This window comes from Trematomus bernacchii, unplaced genomic scaffold, assembly GCF_902827165.1.
Source record: "Trematomus bernacchii unplaced genomic scaffold, fTreBer1.1, whole genome shotgun sequence".
Lineage (NCBI taxonomy): Eukaryota > Metazoa > Chordata > Actinopteri > Perciformes > Nototheniidae > Trematomus > Trematomus bernacchii.
In genome coordinates, this window is record NW_022987614.1 from 1,696,227 (window position 1) to 1,714,444 (window position 18,218).

Here is an 18,218-nt window from a genome sequence, read left to right on the forward strand (position 1 = left end):
GAAAACTGACAACTGAAACCTAGGCTCAAACTAGAAAATATGAAGATGGATTATCAGGAATAATTTCAAAGTGACACAGACACATTGGATTAACCTTCAGCAGCGCTTTTATCGTTTTAATGCCATTGAACCCGCGGGGGCATTTAACAGGTTAAAAAGAAGATGAGGAAGGGAGATCATGAATCTACAAATTAAGTTAGAGTGACAATATTTGCATCATCCTTTCAGTCTCTATTATACAAAACATATCCACCAACGAACTGTCACAAGGGCAAAGAAAATCATTTCTGACCCCACCCACCCAGCTCACCATGTCTTCCAACTTCTGCCCTCAGGGAGGCGCTACAGGTCACTGTCCACCAAAACCACCCCAAAAACAGCTTCTTCCCCTTTGCAATACGGACACTAAATGGACTCTAAATAACCCCAATGAACAATCACAATCCACCACACCTTGAACTTTATGTATATATGTCATGATGTATGTCTTTGCCCTGTGCTGTGTGTTGTACTTTTTATTGTCTGTTTATTGTCTGTTGAATTCAGTGGCGAGCCGTCAGGGCCCTCTAGGCCCTCTGTGAGGGCCTAAGATATTCTAAAAAATATATTTTTTTTTTAAATATATTTTTTTTTAATATTATTTTTGTTATATTTTTCATTAGTTTTACCGAAAAAAAACTTGATTTAATTGTATTTAAAATAACATTTCCAAAGAAATAAATCCTTCGAATCTGCGTGTTCAGTCTCTGTTTGAATGTGAAGGGTTACATGAAAGAAGCTCGTCTGGCCCTCTCTGCGATTCACAGAGGGTCGCTATAGTAACTGAACGAGAGAGTAATGTCAAATGACAGTACAATTGACCAATCATATCTTCCCTCTAAATGGGTGGGTTTTATTATCGCAGACTTTATGACAAGATCCGCCCGCTGTGAAACTTTTCTTGTTTCCATAGCAACAACAACTTCCTGTCAACAGCGTGAACTCGCCTTCAAAATAAAAGCATGCCAAATTACACTTAAGACATACAACTGCAACGAAAGTAACAAACACAATGCAATATCATTTTCAATGTCAAAGAACACAAATGGGGTTCACAGGTGTTGTTTTGTGTGGTAGAGGGTCGCTGTCATTGATGCGTTTTGCACCCTGGGCCGTTGTTTTGATATTCCGCTGAAGTATACGCTGTGACGTAATAACTCTTTTTTTTTCTTTTTTTCTAGGGAATTGGTGGGGGACAGAGGGCCTAGGTATAAAGCTCACAGCTCGCCACTGCTTGAATTGTATCGAACAAGCTGTAATACTCTGCACTGAACACGAATTCCACCAGCCTGGCTGTGTGGTCATTAAAGATTCTAATCATTAAAGATTCTAATCCCATGTCCAAGAAAATAATAACAACTCATCAGAGTTATATTAAAATTGCAATAGGATGTTTTGCAATATCCATAGTTTTTTTCTCCAAATTGTGCAGCCCTAGTTTCTACCCCAAAATATAAATACTTCTTCCTCTGGTTTTTACCCATAATACCTGTGTGCATGTCAGTAGTTTTATACTCACTCTGTGAAAATGCATAATTTCCAGTCTCAAACATATGCAATGTAAAATAAATGTTCTTATCAAAATTGCAATATGAACTAAAGTGATTCAAACCATTTGAATGAAGTATTGAGCTACAAAGAAGTATTTTTGTGGTGCAGATCCTCTTGTATGTCAGTAGTTTTATACTCACTCAGTGTCGGTGATGATGTATCCGAACACGTCCTCCTTCTTCCAGCCTTCTTCCTTGACGTCCAGCTGCAGTTCGGGGACTTGAAGTGTCTTTTTGTGCGGATCGTCGTAAACCAGGGCAGCCGGAGGCGGCGCCACGTCTTTGATCCATCCGTGAACCTCCGACACTTCCTCCAACTGCTGAGCGGCGTCCTTCTTCTGCACCGTCACCCCCGCCTCGCTGGTGCGACTCTGGACGTTTTCCAGCCCCACCTGTCGTCCTCCGGGTGTTTCCATGTTCAAATTGTCCAGATTTCTGGCCGAGGGGGCGGAGCTAAAGGAGGATTTGTCCAGGTAGGCGAGGAGTTTGGTGAAGAGGTCAGGCTGGGGAAGAAGAGAGAGAAAAACAAAGAAAGGACATTTGTGAATGAGATGATTCAAAGATGCAAGGTTTTATTGTCCAGGGTTCTTCAACAATGCAACATAAATACTGTATATACAAGACAAAAACAATAAAAATAGAACCAACGTGCAATTAAATGTGTACGAAGCAAACTATATACATGTAAAATAGGATAAGATGAGAAGGTTTGTAGGTAACTGGAATTCAAAGTGTTTGTTATATCCAATTATACGGTATTGTTCAGTTGAATACTGCATTTATGAAAATTAGATTACATTTTCTGTAAAAGTTTTTTTTTAAATCACTCTCACAAGAACATGGAGTTCCTGCCAAATTCTCAGGACAGTTTCTTCACATTTTGTTCAGAAGCTGAATTTATTTTGAGAACTGGAGGCTAATTTCCCGCAATAATCATCAGCCTTGTCTCTAAAATGTAAGGTTTTTCTTAAACTAAATTAAACCTACCTTTTCCTCCATGTTCTGCTCCTCAGTATCTGTTTGGCGCTCTGTTAGGGGAAAGAGAGTCAATGTTTTAAGACATTTTAATAGTAATTAACTGATATTAAAGGTCACCTATCATGCTATTTTTAGGCAATAGCATAGGTCTCAGATATATACAAAAATATAAAAAACATGTCTATGAAGTGTTTTGGTCAAAAAAACAAACAGCTCACCCATTCTAGCCATGCCTCATATCCCTCTATTTCACTTCCTGTTTCAAAAGTGCTGATTCAGGGTATAAACAGGTCTCTCTTGAGAATGAGACCCTGTGTCTCAATGAGATGTTCACCTGTATAAATAAAGCCTAAATACATTTTTTTTTTTAAATAAAGTCTTTTTTTTTAAACTGAAAAACATACAAATAAGAGGGGGCGGAGCCTATGCCGGCTCATGCGGGACCTGGCAGATACTGTCTAAAATGCTGCGGTGATGAAACGCAAGGATTATTAGATCAAGGATTATTTCTGAAACAGTATGGAGCTCAAAGGCTTTCTCTCTTGCCGGTTATACCACAAGGTGAGTTCCTTTTTATTTCCTGCTTCTTCACACACATGCTCTCCAGTACAGGTTAGCTCTGAGTGTTAGCGATGCTAATGTAAACATGCACCGACCATATTACGTCCAAAACAGTCGGGCATTGTTTCTGATAGCAACGTTACTGATAGTGCTGTGGGTCCGCCGCCGATATTACGTCATATCGGACGCAAATCTGGATCAGCTCCGTTGTACCCCCGTTTTTAGAGATTTGGGTACGGAGGAAAAGAGAGAGGGTTTTATTTTCTGACGCTGCGTGAGTTCCCCGACACACCGGGGGACGCATATTTATGTATAAAAGACATCAAAAAGTGCATGTTGCATGATAGGTCCCCTTTAATATAAAACTGAATGAAAAATGTCATCAAAAGCCAGCTTTCCATATTTTAAGGACTTTTTCCATTTTAATATTTGAATTATGTGAATTTGCTCCTGTGGTTACTTAATTCTGCACATGTTTTATTTATTATCTATGAATTGGAAATGTTTCCGTTGCAGCAGCATGTAAAACAATGTATTAAAAAATAGACAAAAATAAACAATTATACAATATAAACATCTCAAAATAGAAGATAAAACAGAACTAAAAGAGTGAACACATAAAGATGGTTGCAGGTTTCCAATTAAACCGTGCTAAATGTTAAAGCTTTGTGTTTTTATCTAAAAAAGCTCCAAATTATTCAGGATATAATAACCTGAAAGTGCTTCTGGAAGTGTATGAATGCTCTCCAGCAATTCAGTTTTGCACAGAATATATTTTGTATTAAAATAATCTCGGTTAATTTAAAGGTGGGGTAGGTACATTATAGAAACCGGCTCGAGATACACTTTTTGTTATATTCCATGGAATGCTCTTAACATCCCGATAGCAATGAATATCTTAAAGGGGACCTATCATGCAAAATGCACTTTTGTACGTCTTTTATACATGAATATGTGTCCCCGGTGTTCCAGGGAACTCACCAAGTGTCAGAAAACACAACCCTCTATCTTTTCCTCCATACCCAAATCTCTAAAAACGGGGCTGCAACGGATCTGATACAGACTGATCCAGATTTGAACATTTCTCTGATGTCAGGACGGAGGAGCTGACCTATCAGGGGAATGAGAGGTTGCCGTGGCATGGTAACAGCATGGTAACACGACGCTCGTAACTCGGCCCCCTCCTTTGCAGGGGGGCGTGGTCAGCTGCAGCACATGCAAAGACAGGGTGGAGGAGAGCAAAATAGAGCGAAATGAGGCATGGCTAAAATGCATGATCTGTTTGGTATTTTTAAAAAGAAAACGTATAAATATACCTTATATAGGTATGGCCCTACAATATATTATTCAAATATAGCATGATAGGTCCACTTTAAGTGCTTTGACAAAAAATCCATAAAAAAATGTCATCTGTGGAAGCCGTAGTACTGTAAAAAGCACGACCAATCATTTTAGCCGGCCTGGCTAAAATAACTGGATGGCCTACCTGCCTGTCAGCCTTCCATCTGTGCACAAACTTATCTCGTGCCCTCATTGGTCATGTGCGCGTTCCTGTGTGTTGGAGGAGGGGCTCTGTAAGGAAGTGGCAGATTTTTTCCTGTTGTGTATTTTCAAATTCTAGCGCACTCGAGCCGGTTTCTCCAAAATTACCTACCCCACCTTTAAAAGATATATAAAATTATTTGTATTTTTTTATAATTTTTTTACGTTAATTTTAATGTTGTGGCAAGCGGTTTAATTGCTCTCCTGTGATATCTAGTTTTGTACATTGTATTTCTTTACTTAGCTTTGCAGAATGCTACAAGGTTATATATATATTTTTAGCCATTTTAAAGCTTTTTGATGGGAATATCATTCATTATAATACTTGGATATAAAAAGCGCATTTCAAGAAACTCAAGGACGCATCATTTTAAATATGTTGTGCAAGCATTAAAACTAGCTGTGTTTAAACAGGATGCTTTTTATTTTTCACGTTGATTTTAAAGTGTTGTGGCAAGCTGCTTTAGCGCTCTTTTGTTTCTTTAACCCTTTCTAAACAATAATGCACGAACTAAAGAGCTGCTTTTATTGCATAAAAACTCCAAATGAATTGGGATAAATCACCTTGCAGTTTAGCTGGCGCTGTGGGAAAGCTCTCCTGTTGTTTTACTGTCGGAACGTTCTCCAGCAGCTTCTCCTCTTCCTCCTCTTCCTCATCCCTGCCAGGCTCTTCTTCCTCCTCTCCCTCCAGGTCTCTGGGTCCAGGTCTCACCCGAGTCCCGCCCCGGTTTGGAGTCTGGAGTACAAATACTTTGTTACTGTACTTAAATACATGTTTCTGGTATCAGTACTTTACTCCACTTCTTATTTTTCTGAAGACTTTTTACTTTGACTTCTTACATGTTGAACACAAATACCTGTACTTTCTACTTCTTACATTTTGAACACAAATACCTGTACTTTCTACTTCTTACATGTTGAACACAAATAGCTGTACTTTCTACTTCTTACATGTTGAACACAAATACCTGTACTTTCTACTTCTTACATTTTGAACACAAATACCTGTACTTTCTACTTCTTACATGTTGAACACAAATAGCTGTACTTTCTACTTCTTACATTTTGAACACAAATACCTGTACTTTCTACTTCTTACATTTTGAACACAAATACCTGTACTTTCTACTTCTTACATTTTGAACACAAATACTTGTACTTTCTACTTCTTACATGTTGAACACAAATACCTGTACTTTCTACTTGTTACATGTTGAACCCAAATACCTGTACTTTCTACTTCTTACATGTTGAACACAAATACCTGTACTTTCTACTTCTCACATGTTGAACTCAAATACCTGTACTTTCTACTTCTCACATTTTCCAAACAGGCTGGTTCCTTTAGTTTGAATGTGTGTTTGGTGGCGTGATCATTATTATTTAGAGTCATTGCGTGCCTATTGATTTGAACACGATCCGTGTATCCATCATTTCCTGGTCTTCTCTAAAGAAGAGGGACCAATGAAAACGTTGTCATGTTGCCGTTGTTCAGCATGGAAACATTCATTAGCTAACAATGACATTATTGTTCTATTAATATAAAGGGAGGTCAGGTACTCTTTAAAACAGCTGCTAGTTATGGGTACTTTTTACTGAAGTACATTTCAAAGCCCATACTGCTTTACTTTTAAAGTAAAGAAGTTTAGTCAGTACTTCTACTTTTACCAGGGTATTTTTAAACACGAGTATCTGTACTTCTACTTGAGTAAAGGATGTGTGTACTTTTGCCATCTCTGCCTGGTCTTGGTCCTGGTTCTGGTTCTGATCTTTGTCCACCACCTGCAGAGCCTCAGTGATCAGGCGGGACAGCTGGCTCAGGTCCTGCTGCGTCAGGCCGTCTACGTCCACATGGTGCCGGCCCACGCTCTGCAGAACCTTCTGGATGAACTTCTCTGCAGGAAACATGGAGAAGAGAGAACAGACCCTTAGACACAATCCTTACCAAAATGCACACGAAATGCAATAAGTTAGAATGAAATCATGTGCTTTCAGACGTATTATGAAGTTATTACCCTATCCGATAATAATCCAATGCAGCAGAGGCAATAATGTAATATAATACATTATGTATATTTATATAGTCTTAAAGTTACAACCGGCCCTTTGAGTGCAACCATAATGCTGATGTGGGCCGCGATGAAATTGAGTTTGACACCCCTGCTTTAAACCATAAATCAACCCCAAAAGGATTAATTTATGTGAAAAAAACAATGTAATGAATTGGAAAAAGAAATGAAAGAAAGCTAACTTCTCCCTCACGTACCATCCACAGGCGTCAGAGGCTCTTTGACTGAAGCCCCCTGAGTTTTCCCATAGCAATATAATGTGTCAACTAATCAAATACAGGCAAGCCGAGAATGCATATCTGGTAGAACTCAATAAAACAAGGCCACAAACTACAGCCTAAAAATGATCAGAGTTAAAAGCACTGAAAGTAAAGCGGCTAAAAGATCAAAGTGTGCCTGAGAGCTCTACATCTTAGAAAATAATAACACATTTCAAATTAATCGAGGTGCACTTCTCCATGACAGGATGTATGATTACCTAGAAGAGCATCAGGACTGTTTGAGGCATATGATAGCTATGTGATTAACATGATGATTCAGCCTCTATGGAGATAGACATATGACAAGCATGATCATTTCTGACGTGGAGCTAATCTGAAGTAAACATTGAATACTGCTTTCTATTCCTCCATCTTGTGACTGTGTAACTCCCTCTCTTGGATATCAGCATGTGAAGGACACTGTTCAGGAACTAGTTGATGCTCTGTATGTGATGACTACTTCCATTCTGGAGAGGATCACAAATACATGGATCCTGAGATTGAAGAAAGTAATAATTGTTAGATTTAGCGAAAAATACCTAATTTTTTGATTTAGCGGAAAAAGTCCTAATTGTTTGATTTTGCAAAAAAGTCTACATTTTTTGATTTTGAAGATTGAAGCTCAAGTCGGGGACCAGTGATTATTACATTTTTTAAGTATTCAGAAAAAGTCTGAATTTTTAGATTTTGAGAAAAAGTGATAATTTTGAGAAAAAATCTGAATTTTGAGAAAAAGTCATATTTTTTTAGATTTTCTGAAAAAAGCTAACATTTCGAGGAAAAACTCAGTATTTTTTTACATGACAGGATGTCTGACATTTTTAAGTATTCAGAAAAAGTCAGAACTTTGCAGTTTTGAGAAAAAGTCAGAACTTTGAGAAAAAGTCAGAATTTTGAGATTTTCTGAAAAAAGCCAACATTTTCAGAACAAACTCAGTATTTTTTCCTTGACAGGATGTATGATTACCTACAATAACCGGTATTCCTCCATCTTGTGACTGTGTAACTCCCTCTCTTGGATATCAGCATGTGAAGGACACTGTTCAGGAACTAGTTGATGCTCTGTATGTGATGACTACTTCCATTCTGGAGAGGATCACAGATACATGGATCCTGAGATTGTAGCTCAAGCTGGTGACGAGTGATATTTTTCAAACAGTATCAAATCAAATCGAACTATTTGTATAGCCCAATATCACAAAACACGTTTGTCTCAGTGGGATTTACAAATTAAAAACAAACAAACATTGTATATGATGGAGTTACAGCAAAACGAGGAGACAAGATAGTGTGTGGAAAACAAATAGAAATAAAACAAAATAAAATAAGATACAAAAAAAGACAATTAAAACATTCAAATTAATTAACATAAAAATAATAATAAATCAAACTTCTCCATCACGCACCATCCACAGGCGTCAGAGGCTCTTTGACTGAAGCCCCCTGAGTTTTCCCCAGCTTCATCAGTCTGGATTTCGGACCCTCTGTTTCCAGGCCGGTGTTTTCTATCCCGTTGCTGTAAAAGGGCCTCAGTTTGGGGTCTCCCCGCCCGCTCTGCAGGGACAGATATTGCCTCAGGGCGCCCCGCAGGGAGTCTCCATCGGGTGGAGGCCTCTGCTGCTTCTGCACTGGTGAGAACGAGGAAGAGGAAGAGGAGGAAAAGCTGGAGGACTTCTGAGGCTTGGAGCGATAGTAGTCTGCAGCGACGCCTGACTGGAAACGATCACTCTGGAAGAAACGAGAAAACATGTGTGACATAAAGTACATTTTAAAAGCCGATAAGCACCCAAACAATAACAGACAGTTTGATATTTCCTGATTTATGTGACACTGATCTAAATGTATCCCACAGGCCATGAGACTGCTTAAGTCCTGAGCTTGCACTATTCTTATTATTAAGTTATGTCTTGTTTATATTTATATTGCATTGTTTGAGGAACATGCGACCCAAGATGTCCATTGCATTACTACAACTACACTGTAGCTGTGTATAAAACATTACAATCTTTGCATTTTTGTGGGTGGACAAGTGGTTTAATGTGAATTGCATCTAAAATAAAAGCATTAAAAACCCAAAACATCTTATAAAAACACCACAAAAAAGGTAACTTTTTACATTGTTAAATTGAATCAAAAACACTATCTTGCGATGCACTTATTACTTATTATCAGTGTGTGTGTGTGTGTGTGTGTGTGTGTGTGTGTGTGTGTGTGTGTGTGTGTGTGTGTGTGTGTGTGTGTGTGTGTGTGTGTGTGTGTGTGTGGCCTAGCATTACCATCCTTGTGGGGACCTAAATCTGTTTACACAGTCACGTGTGGGGACTCGCCCCCCTTATGGGGACATAATGGAATCATTAATTTTAGGGTGAAGACGTGGTTAGGGTTAGGGTAAGGGTTAGGCATGTGTTGGTTATTGTTATTAAGGTTAGGATAAGTCTCCTGGAAATGCATGTAAGTCAATGTAATGTCCCCTGAAGTGATGCATACATGGTATATGTGTGTGTGTGTGTGTGTGTGTGTGTGTGTGTGTGTGTGTGTGTGTGTGTGCGTGTGCGTGCGTGCGTGCGTGCGTGTGTGTAAATGTAGTTTGGATTTAAATACAGTGAGAGCATTTTAAAGCATTCGCCACATTTAGCTTCATCATGAACCACTTTAATCCAACATCTGCACAAAGTAATTATTGACATGAAAATAAGGCCTATTTTTTGGGTGAAAAACAAGTTATTAAATGCAATTATGCCATCATATTAACGGATCCATCAGCTGAACAAAAGCAGAGTCACTGCGGTTCCATTAACGCCCACCTGGGAGCACAGAGAGATTATAACAAAAACATCATAAACGGTGAAGTTCCTCACAGTCAAACTTCTTTATGATGTGTTTATGTGAGGCAACTATTTAAAATGGTCGGGATCGTTATTGTTCTATATCTTAGGGTTCGGGGACTTTATTAAAGAGCTGCATGATTTTGAAGAAAATGAAATGCGATATATACAATATACATTATTCCTTTGCCAAACATTGCACATGTAGATATTACAAATTAGATGACATTCTGATTCATCGTTCAGCCTATATTCCCCTCATGTCCACCAGAAATCATTCAGCTCTGCTCCATTTGCTCAAACACATGAACCTGCATAGAAAAGGGCCACAAGTTCAAAAAAGGGGGACACACACGGGGAGAGTTATTAATTAGAGCGTTGAACTGCTGAACTCTGCTGGTTTTATCTCCCTCATAACGATCGTGCTGCGAGAAACCATCAGTTCAGGAGGATAAGAAGAGAGCGGAGAGACAAGGAGGGATGACACCGGTACCCTGCTGTGAAGGAGTGTGTGTGTGTGTGTGTGTGTGTGTGTGTGTGTGTGTGTGTGTGTGTGTGTGTGTGTGTGTGTGTGTGTGTGTGTGTGTGTGTGTGTGTGTGTGTGTGTGTGGGTGTGTGTGAGAGTTTATATAACGGAGTGTGTACTATATACACGTGTGTGTGTTAGGCAGGTGGCAGTGAGTAGAGGGCGGGGGACATGAAGGCGTTAAAACAAACTTCCCACCTGCTCTTCCGCCGTCAAATCTTTAAAAAACGATTTATTAGGAGATTAATTCACTGGAAAACTTTAATTATTTTATAGTGGCAGAACAACAACATTATGGCAATTACATTTTACTAGGCTGTGGTGTCACTTGCAGTATAAGACTAAATGGAAAAATACTTCATTATATCCCTGTATTTAATCTACTAGCATTATAGGACCAAATCAATGTGTCTATATTTAGCAAATTCATTATATAATACACTGGATTTATTTGAAACAGTCTTGTTTACATTGCCCACGATTATTTTTAACCAGGTATATTATTATAACGTTCTTTTTAAATATACACAATTTGTTAGAGCTACTGCAGAGAATGTAAATGCCATAACATGTGTAATGCTGTAGTTTAGTTCACATGTTGACATACATTGTATTATATATTATATTAATGGTGTTGTTGGTGTCATGAAAGGCGCCTCCAAAAAATGTTGATTATTATTTATACCACTAGTTTTATCATACCTGCAGATTTTTGTATTTAACGCAATTTATATGAGTTTTTTCACTAAGTTTTTTCCAATGCAATCCCCCAACAATTTCTATAGAGCTGCCTTAATCATGGCACTGAATTATCCAGCATCCAGCAAGCAAAAAGTGTTTAATAACTGCAAGTAGAAATGTTTAATGTTTCACTCAAGTGAATGTGAGAAAGCCGTGCAGTCATCTGGTCAAGCCAAAGATGTGAAACACTATTAATGTATTGCAATGGGAATTTATAAACTCCCTCAACCCAAAAACCCATAACAGAATGATTGAATAAAAGTACATCAGAGACCCAGAAGAGACTCACCTTGCCCTGTGAGCTCAGGCTGGAGGAAGAGGATGTTTTGGGGATAAGTCCGAGGCGTTGGAGGTACGTCTGCAGGTTCCTGCTGAGCTCCAGCTGCACCGGCTTCACCCTCCGATCCGCCGGGTCCATCGCTTCAGATGAAGGTCTAAAGGGGGGAGGGGGGCATCACTTTGTTACTGGACAGCCATTTAATTACGCTTAGATTACATTGCATTATATTTAGCTGAGGTTTTGATCCAGAGCCACTTACAATAAGTGCAATAAACCATGAAAAGTCATTCAGAGTTATCCATTCTTTGTGTGCGCTCTTTCATTGCTTTATAAAGATATTGCCATCATATTCTCATAACCAGCTCCACACAAGGATGTTTATTAACCAAAAAGGCAACTGTATGAATCGGTTTCTGTTCGTTTTTTTTACATTGATAAATCATCAACTACACATTTTAGCTCTTTTGATTGGCTCTCTTGACATTGACACTGTTTGAATTTGATACACAGCCAGCTTTGTCTGCATCAAAGGTATCCCAGCATGCTTTGTGCAGCAAATCAGTCACTTCCTGTTCACACACTGAATGGTGTCCACATATCTTTGAAGCTCAGATCTACTAAGGATATATATTTTACCTGCTGTCTGTGTTGTAGACGGCTCCGTTCTGCTGCGTTCTGAAGGGAACCCTCCTCAGTTTGGAAAGCTCTTTAGACAGAACCTGCTGAGTGGTGTCATCTCCCCAGGTCAGACCTGCAGACACACACACAGAACCTTAAAAACCACATAGTAAACACAGAACCTTAAGAACCACATCGTAAACAAAGTAACTCAAGAACCATATCATAAACAGAGTACTTTAGGAACCACACCGTCAACAAAGTACCTTAACAACCACACTGTCAACAAAGTACCGTAAGAACCACACTGTCAACAAAGTACCTTAGCAACCACACTGTCAACAAAGTACCGTAAGAACCACACCGTCACCAAAGTACCTTAGCAACCACACTGTCAACAAAGTACCGTAAGAACCACACCGTCAACAAAGTACCTTAGCAACCACACTGTCAACAAAGTACCTTAAGAACCACACCGTCAGCAAAGTCCCTTAGCAACCACACTGTCAACAAAGTACCGTAAGAACCACACCGTCAACAAAGTACCTTAGCAACCACACTGTCAACAAAGTACCGTAAGAACCACACCGTCAACAAAGTACCTTAGCAACCACACTGTCAACAAAGTACCTTAAGAACCACACCGTCAGCAAAGTCCCTTAGCAACCACACTGTCAACAAAGTACCGTAAAAACCACACCGTCAACAAAGTACCTTAGCAACCACACTGTCAACAAAGTACCGTAAGAACCACACCGTCAACAAAGTACCTTAGCAACCACACTGTCAACAAAGTACCGTAAGAACCACACTGTCAACAAAGTACCTTAAGAACCACATCATAAACAAAGTACCTTAAGAACCACATCGTCAACAAAGTAACTTAAGAACCACATCATGAACACAGAACCTTAAGAACCACATCGTCAACAAAGTACTTTAAGAACCACATCAAACACAGAACCTTAAGAACCTTAAGAACTACATCATAAACACAGAACCTTAAGAACCACATCAAACACAGAGGAACTGCATTATTTCTTCTGGTCCCAGACAGAAACATGGATCTTCACTGCGATGCTTAGTGAGTTTGACCCGGCTGAGTTGCAGTAAGTATGGCGGAGAAAGAAGGAACTCAAAATGCTGAGCGTGCCGTTATCCTCCTAAAACTCATCAGGTCGCTCATTAGCGGAGGAGACTCTGATGAGAGTTTCAGTGACTCAGCACAAATTATTTCTCTCTCCTGCTGCAACATTTGAGGGAATAAAACATCAACACTAGACACTGTACCACACAAATATGTAGTATTAAGTTTGTAGAATAACCGTTTTTAGACAAGGTCTTCTTCACAATACTTCATGCAGGTGTTTTCACAGATGTTGCCTTGCCAAGTACAATTTGGATAATGCACCATAGTGCGATTTCAATTAATTGTGCAGATATAGATGCAGTTTGAAGGAAAATACTCAACGTTTGCTCCACTTTGTGTCATCTGCAGTGCCTGAAATGAGCTTCTATGGCTAAATCTGGCACACTTACATGATGGACTTTAATGCTCATTTTAATTAACGTGCATTGTTTCCTTCTTGAACACCCAATGTTACAAACATCGTTGGTTGCATTTGTGAAATCCCCTATCCTTTGATGTAAATTATCATATTATTTATCACAGACAAAAAATACTTGTCTTCTCCTCAAAACAAACTGATGAGCAATTTGGGCATCTGTGTCTCTTTTCATCTGGGTACTACCGAATCTCAGCATCTTATGCAAATGAAGGGTATCAGCATCAGTGACGAAGCATTTCTTTTTTTCATCCACCTCTTCTGCATTTCAGCAAGAGTACAAAAGGACGTGTTTGATGAGCAGCTTGGGCTTCCCCGTCTGTTTCTCGTGTTCAACATGCATCCAAACACAGATTTCTGGCAGCCGAACAGAGGAGACGGACCGGCAGCAGATGGGCTAGCGGAACGAAACGTTACCGGAAATTATGGACGAGCCAAAAATGCACAACACGAACCGAGGCGTCCGGCAGATGAGGGAAGATGTTCCTGAAAGATTCTTGTTATGCAGACTGCAGATCCAGGTGTGATGCTACAATTCAATTCAAGGCTTTATTGTCATTTGCACATTAGCTACAGTGTAGATATGGCTATAAAAAACTTAAGTCACAGGCTCCTCCAACAGTGCAACATATATATAGGACATTGAACAAATAAAAATAGACATAGTGCAAGAAGAGTCTATACATCAGATACAAGGTCCAGAATGGAGGACATACTCTAAAACACAAGGAGAACAAAACTGCTGTCAGCTGTAGAGCCTGTAGCTAAAGTTTAAAGGACCTTAAAACAGAAAACGCTTTCATAGTTTAAGGCATAATCCAAGCATGACAAGACAAGAAGGATAATGACTTAAGAAAAAAGAGGACTGTTGCAGCGTTGATGAGCAGAAGGTAAAACTAACAACGCCAGAACAGAGAATCAAGACTGCCGGGAAAGCACACAAAGATAGGAAGTAAAAACCGACTTGACAAAGATTCAAACAACTTCAAAACGATAGAAACAAGTCCAAATTTCAACAGTAGCTTTCCTATCTGTTTTAAGACTTATAATAATGTCTCCAATACCGAATACTATGACTGTTGTCCTGTACGTTAAATGTAAGAAGTATGCATGTGTTAATTTGACATGCAAGAACTGCAACGTTAATGATGATAAACTAAACCCATTTTTATAAAAAATGCATAATTTTGCATGCATTTTCTATCATGAATGTGTAAAACATTCATGATAGAAAATGCAAATGTTGCCAAATTATGTATTTTAGTAAGTAAGCACACAAATGCAATAAAAACGCACGTTAAAAAGTAGTTTCTCAGTATCTGAAATAGGCAAAACTGTCTTAAAGGGGACCTATCATGCAAAATGCACTTTTGTACGTCTTTTCTACATGAATATGTGTCCCCGGTGTTCCAGGGAACTCACCAAGTGTCAGAAAACACAACCCTCTCTATTTTCCTCCATACCCAAATCTCTAAAAAAGGGGCTGCAACGGATCTGATAAAAACTGATCCAGATTTGAACACTGTCCTGACGTCAGGACGGTGGCGCTACGGCTATTGGGCCAACTCCACCAATCAGGAGGAGACAGCCACGGCCATTGCCGTTCGAAAGCGCTGGAGACGCTGTAGTACATATGCCAGGCCTGTAGGTGGTGCTGTTCTCACTGAATCTGCCCTTGCTAAAACAGAGCTAAAAAATGTCAAATTGAGCAAAATGAGGCATGGCTAAAATGCATGATCTGTTTGGTATTTTGAAATAAAAAAAGTATAAATATGCCTTATATAGGTATGGTCCTACACTATATTATTCAAATATAGCATGATAGGTCCACTTTAAATTAGAGGAAAATAATGTAAAGATTTTCGCAATTTTCCAGCCAGGTACATACAGTTTATAGTCAAACCTCAATAATAACCTTTAGATTATTCGTCCACCGAGGAATAAACAAGTCTCCTGACGTGTGTTCAGACTGAAAGCAGAGCAAGTTTTATAAGTGGAGACTTGCATGCAAAGGGAGAGGATGCAAATGTGCCTGGAGGAGCAGGAATTCAACCAAAAAGTGTTGAAAATGTTTCAGTTTGAGTAAAAAGTGGAAGCTTATCCGGAGGCGTTTAAAAGTCTGAGACAAGAGGAGAGAAACTGGAGATAAATAACAAAGCGAAGTGAAGTTCTGAGTTCAGTCGAAGTTTACGCTGTCACATAAACACAGGTCCAACCATCACTGTTTTACCAACTCCTGAGGGAACTATTGTTGAAGACTTTAGCCACTTTTGTCAGCAGTTATTCTTGAGTATTAACTTTACTCTTAAGGAGGTTTAACTTTTTAAAAAGCTGCCTTGTTTTAGTATGAGGGGAAACACTAACTTCAAAAGCATGAACATCAATTGATCTGCCTTACAAAAAATGTCAAGTTTTGATAAGGTAAATACAGAGATGCCACAAAAAAACGGTCCAACTCTCGTCCCTTAAAGGTTTGATTTCCAGAATGAGACACTTCTGTAGCCACATCTACTCTTCTGCACTAATTAAATCAGCCCGATTTGTTGGAGTACACTTCACCTTCTTTAGCCTCGCTGCGAAATAAATTACGACCCCAACCACCAGGAACAAGAAGCTTCTCTCTCCAGCAGCTGCACAGTGAGTCAGGCCAAGCTTTCCCCATCACAGAGCGATGAAGCAGAGACTGTAATGGCAGCAATCGGATGTTAGCGGCGGGTGAACAGACGGTATTTGACACCACAGGTTAACAAATGCCAAGCCCCAGGATATCCAGAGCCACAGAATAAACCCAACACAGAGATGTGTGGAAGAGGCCGATAGCGCTCAGAAGGATAGTGCTTCTAGATCTTAAAGACGCCCTATTGGGCTTTAAAGGTCACCTATTATGTAAAATCCATTTCTTCATGTCTCTTCTACATCAACATGTGTCCCCTCTGTGTAAAGAGATTCTGCACGTTTCAGGAACAAAGATTCTCTCTCTTTTTGTCCTGATCCATTTATATAAAAACCTGTCTGAAAATGAGCTGATCAGATTTCGGCCACTTTATGATGTCATAACGATGTGTTGGCTTGTGTAACCATTAGCCAATCACCAACCAAGGTAACCCCCCCCCCCCCCCTTATCACCTGAATCTCCTCCTAGAGCACCATTGTGTTCTTTTTAACCAAATCTCTCTCAGAGGGGCGTGGGGAGGGGCTCCTTATTTTCATCTAAAGTAACAGCCAGAGAATCAGCACTTTTTGCAAAGGCTAAAAAGTGTTCCCTCTGTGATGGAAACTTCTGAAGCAATGGAGACTCAGAGAGGCACGGGGATAGCTGGAACTTTGATGGCAAACACTGATGGTTTATTTGGAGCTTCGGCAGGAGAATTCACAAGACATGTGCTTAAGATCTCTACCCCAGACCCATGTATTTAGGTCGTTCTAAGAGAATAATCAACATTGTGCATAACAAGATAAAGCACTATAACCTCTATCAGCTGACGCCAACAGGCAGGAATAGGAAGACAAAACACTGACAGCAAAAACTGATAAACTGGGACAAAGTTATGGGCCTAGGAAGATATTTCCCCAACACCAACGATCAGTGGAAGTAGAAGGAAAATAGCGTTCAGAAGGATAATGCTTCTAGATCTTGATGGGTACCGTATTATGCTTTTAGGGGGTTACCCCTTTCCTGTAGTGTTTTCTATAGGTTTTTGTGCATGTCAATGGTCTGCAAAGGCTGAAATCCCTGTGTTCCATTCACACATGCATGAGGGAGAAACTCCTAACAAAATAAGCGTTGTACTTCTTGACATGATCCTCTCTTAAGCAGGTTGATAAACTCTAGAGCGGGACAGGGTGGATGTCCCTGCATGATGAAAGTGTGTGAAATGAAAGCAATGAGCTGTTTCACAGGTGACTGCCTCCCTCTAGTGGTACAGAACAATAAAGGGGACTTTCTTACTCCAGCAAAACATCAGCTGATCATAAATCATGTCCACACAGGTTACAAAAATATACATTTAAATAGAATTTGAACAATATTTCACATTTATTCCACGCTCAATGCTCACTAAGGCTAATGGTGTTGCTTCTGTGTTAACCACCATGCACTCTGACATTACTGTGCATACTTTTCTACATTATATGCAAACCACCACCTGTTCATGTTTTTATGAACCACACTCTGTGATTATGGAGCTGTTTATATTGAATATGCAGCTTTTGTTATGATTGCATCATAGACTTTTATATGCAGTCTCTGTACTTTTTTTATTGAAAATTCTGTAAGGCGAGTTCTCCAGAAAAACTCTCATCTTGTATTCCTCTAATTCAGCAATTTGTGGGATAGATTACGGGGGTTTTGTACGTTTGTAGTGGTTTAGAATTGGTAAACGGTGCATAAGTAGGTAAAGTGTGTCGCAAAAGTAAAACATATCAAAATACAAGATACTTAAGGTGAAATGTGAACGATTTAAGATGTAATTTGGACTTTTAATGGTTAAAAAACAGGGACATTATTTTAAATAAACCTGGATTACCCTTAAATCTTTTATAAACACATTTTTAGATTGTGTCATGAATGCATTATTGCTGTGAGAGCAACAGAAGTGATAAAGTACAGCTACCAAAAACAACCCTTAAGAAATGATATCGAGCATTTTACTAATTACTGAGAT

General features: G+C 39.3%; 1 protein-coding gene across 1 annotated transcript in view; it reads right to left on the reverse strand.

The window, feature by feature from the left end:
* LOC117483744 (receptor-type tyrosine-protein phosphatase N2-like) overlaps positions 1 to 18,218 on the reverse strand; it is a 202,235-nt gene that overhangs the window by 180,393 nt on the left and 3,624 nt on the right. Inside the window, exons 2-8 of the mRNA XM_034132094.1 lie at positions 12,008 to 12,122; positions 11,381 to 11,525; positions 8,406 to 8,727; positions 6,396 to 6,565; positions 5,235 to 5,406; positions 2,577 to 2,617; positions 1,731 to 2,092 (exon numbers count right to left, since the gene is read on the reverse strand). Of these exons, the coding sequence (XP_033987985.1) occupies positions 1,731 to 2,092; positions 2,577 to 2,617; positions 5,235 to 5,406; positions 6,396 to 6,565; positions 8,406 to 8,727; positions 11,381 to 11,525; positions 12,008 to 12,122 (1,327 nt within the window). The remainder of the gene's footprint in view (positions 1 to 1,730; positions 2,093 to 2,576; positions 2,618 to 5,234; positions 5,407 to 6,395; positions 6,566 to 8,405; positions 8,728 to 11,380; positions 11,526 to 12,007; positions 12,123 to 18,218) is intronic.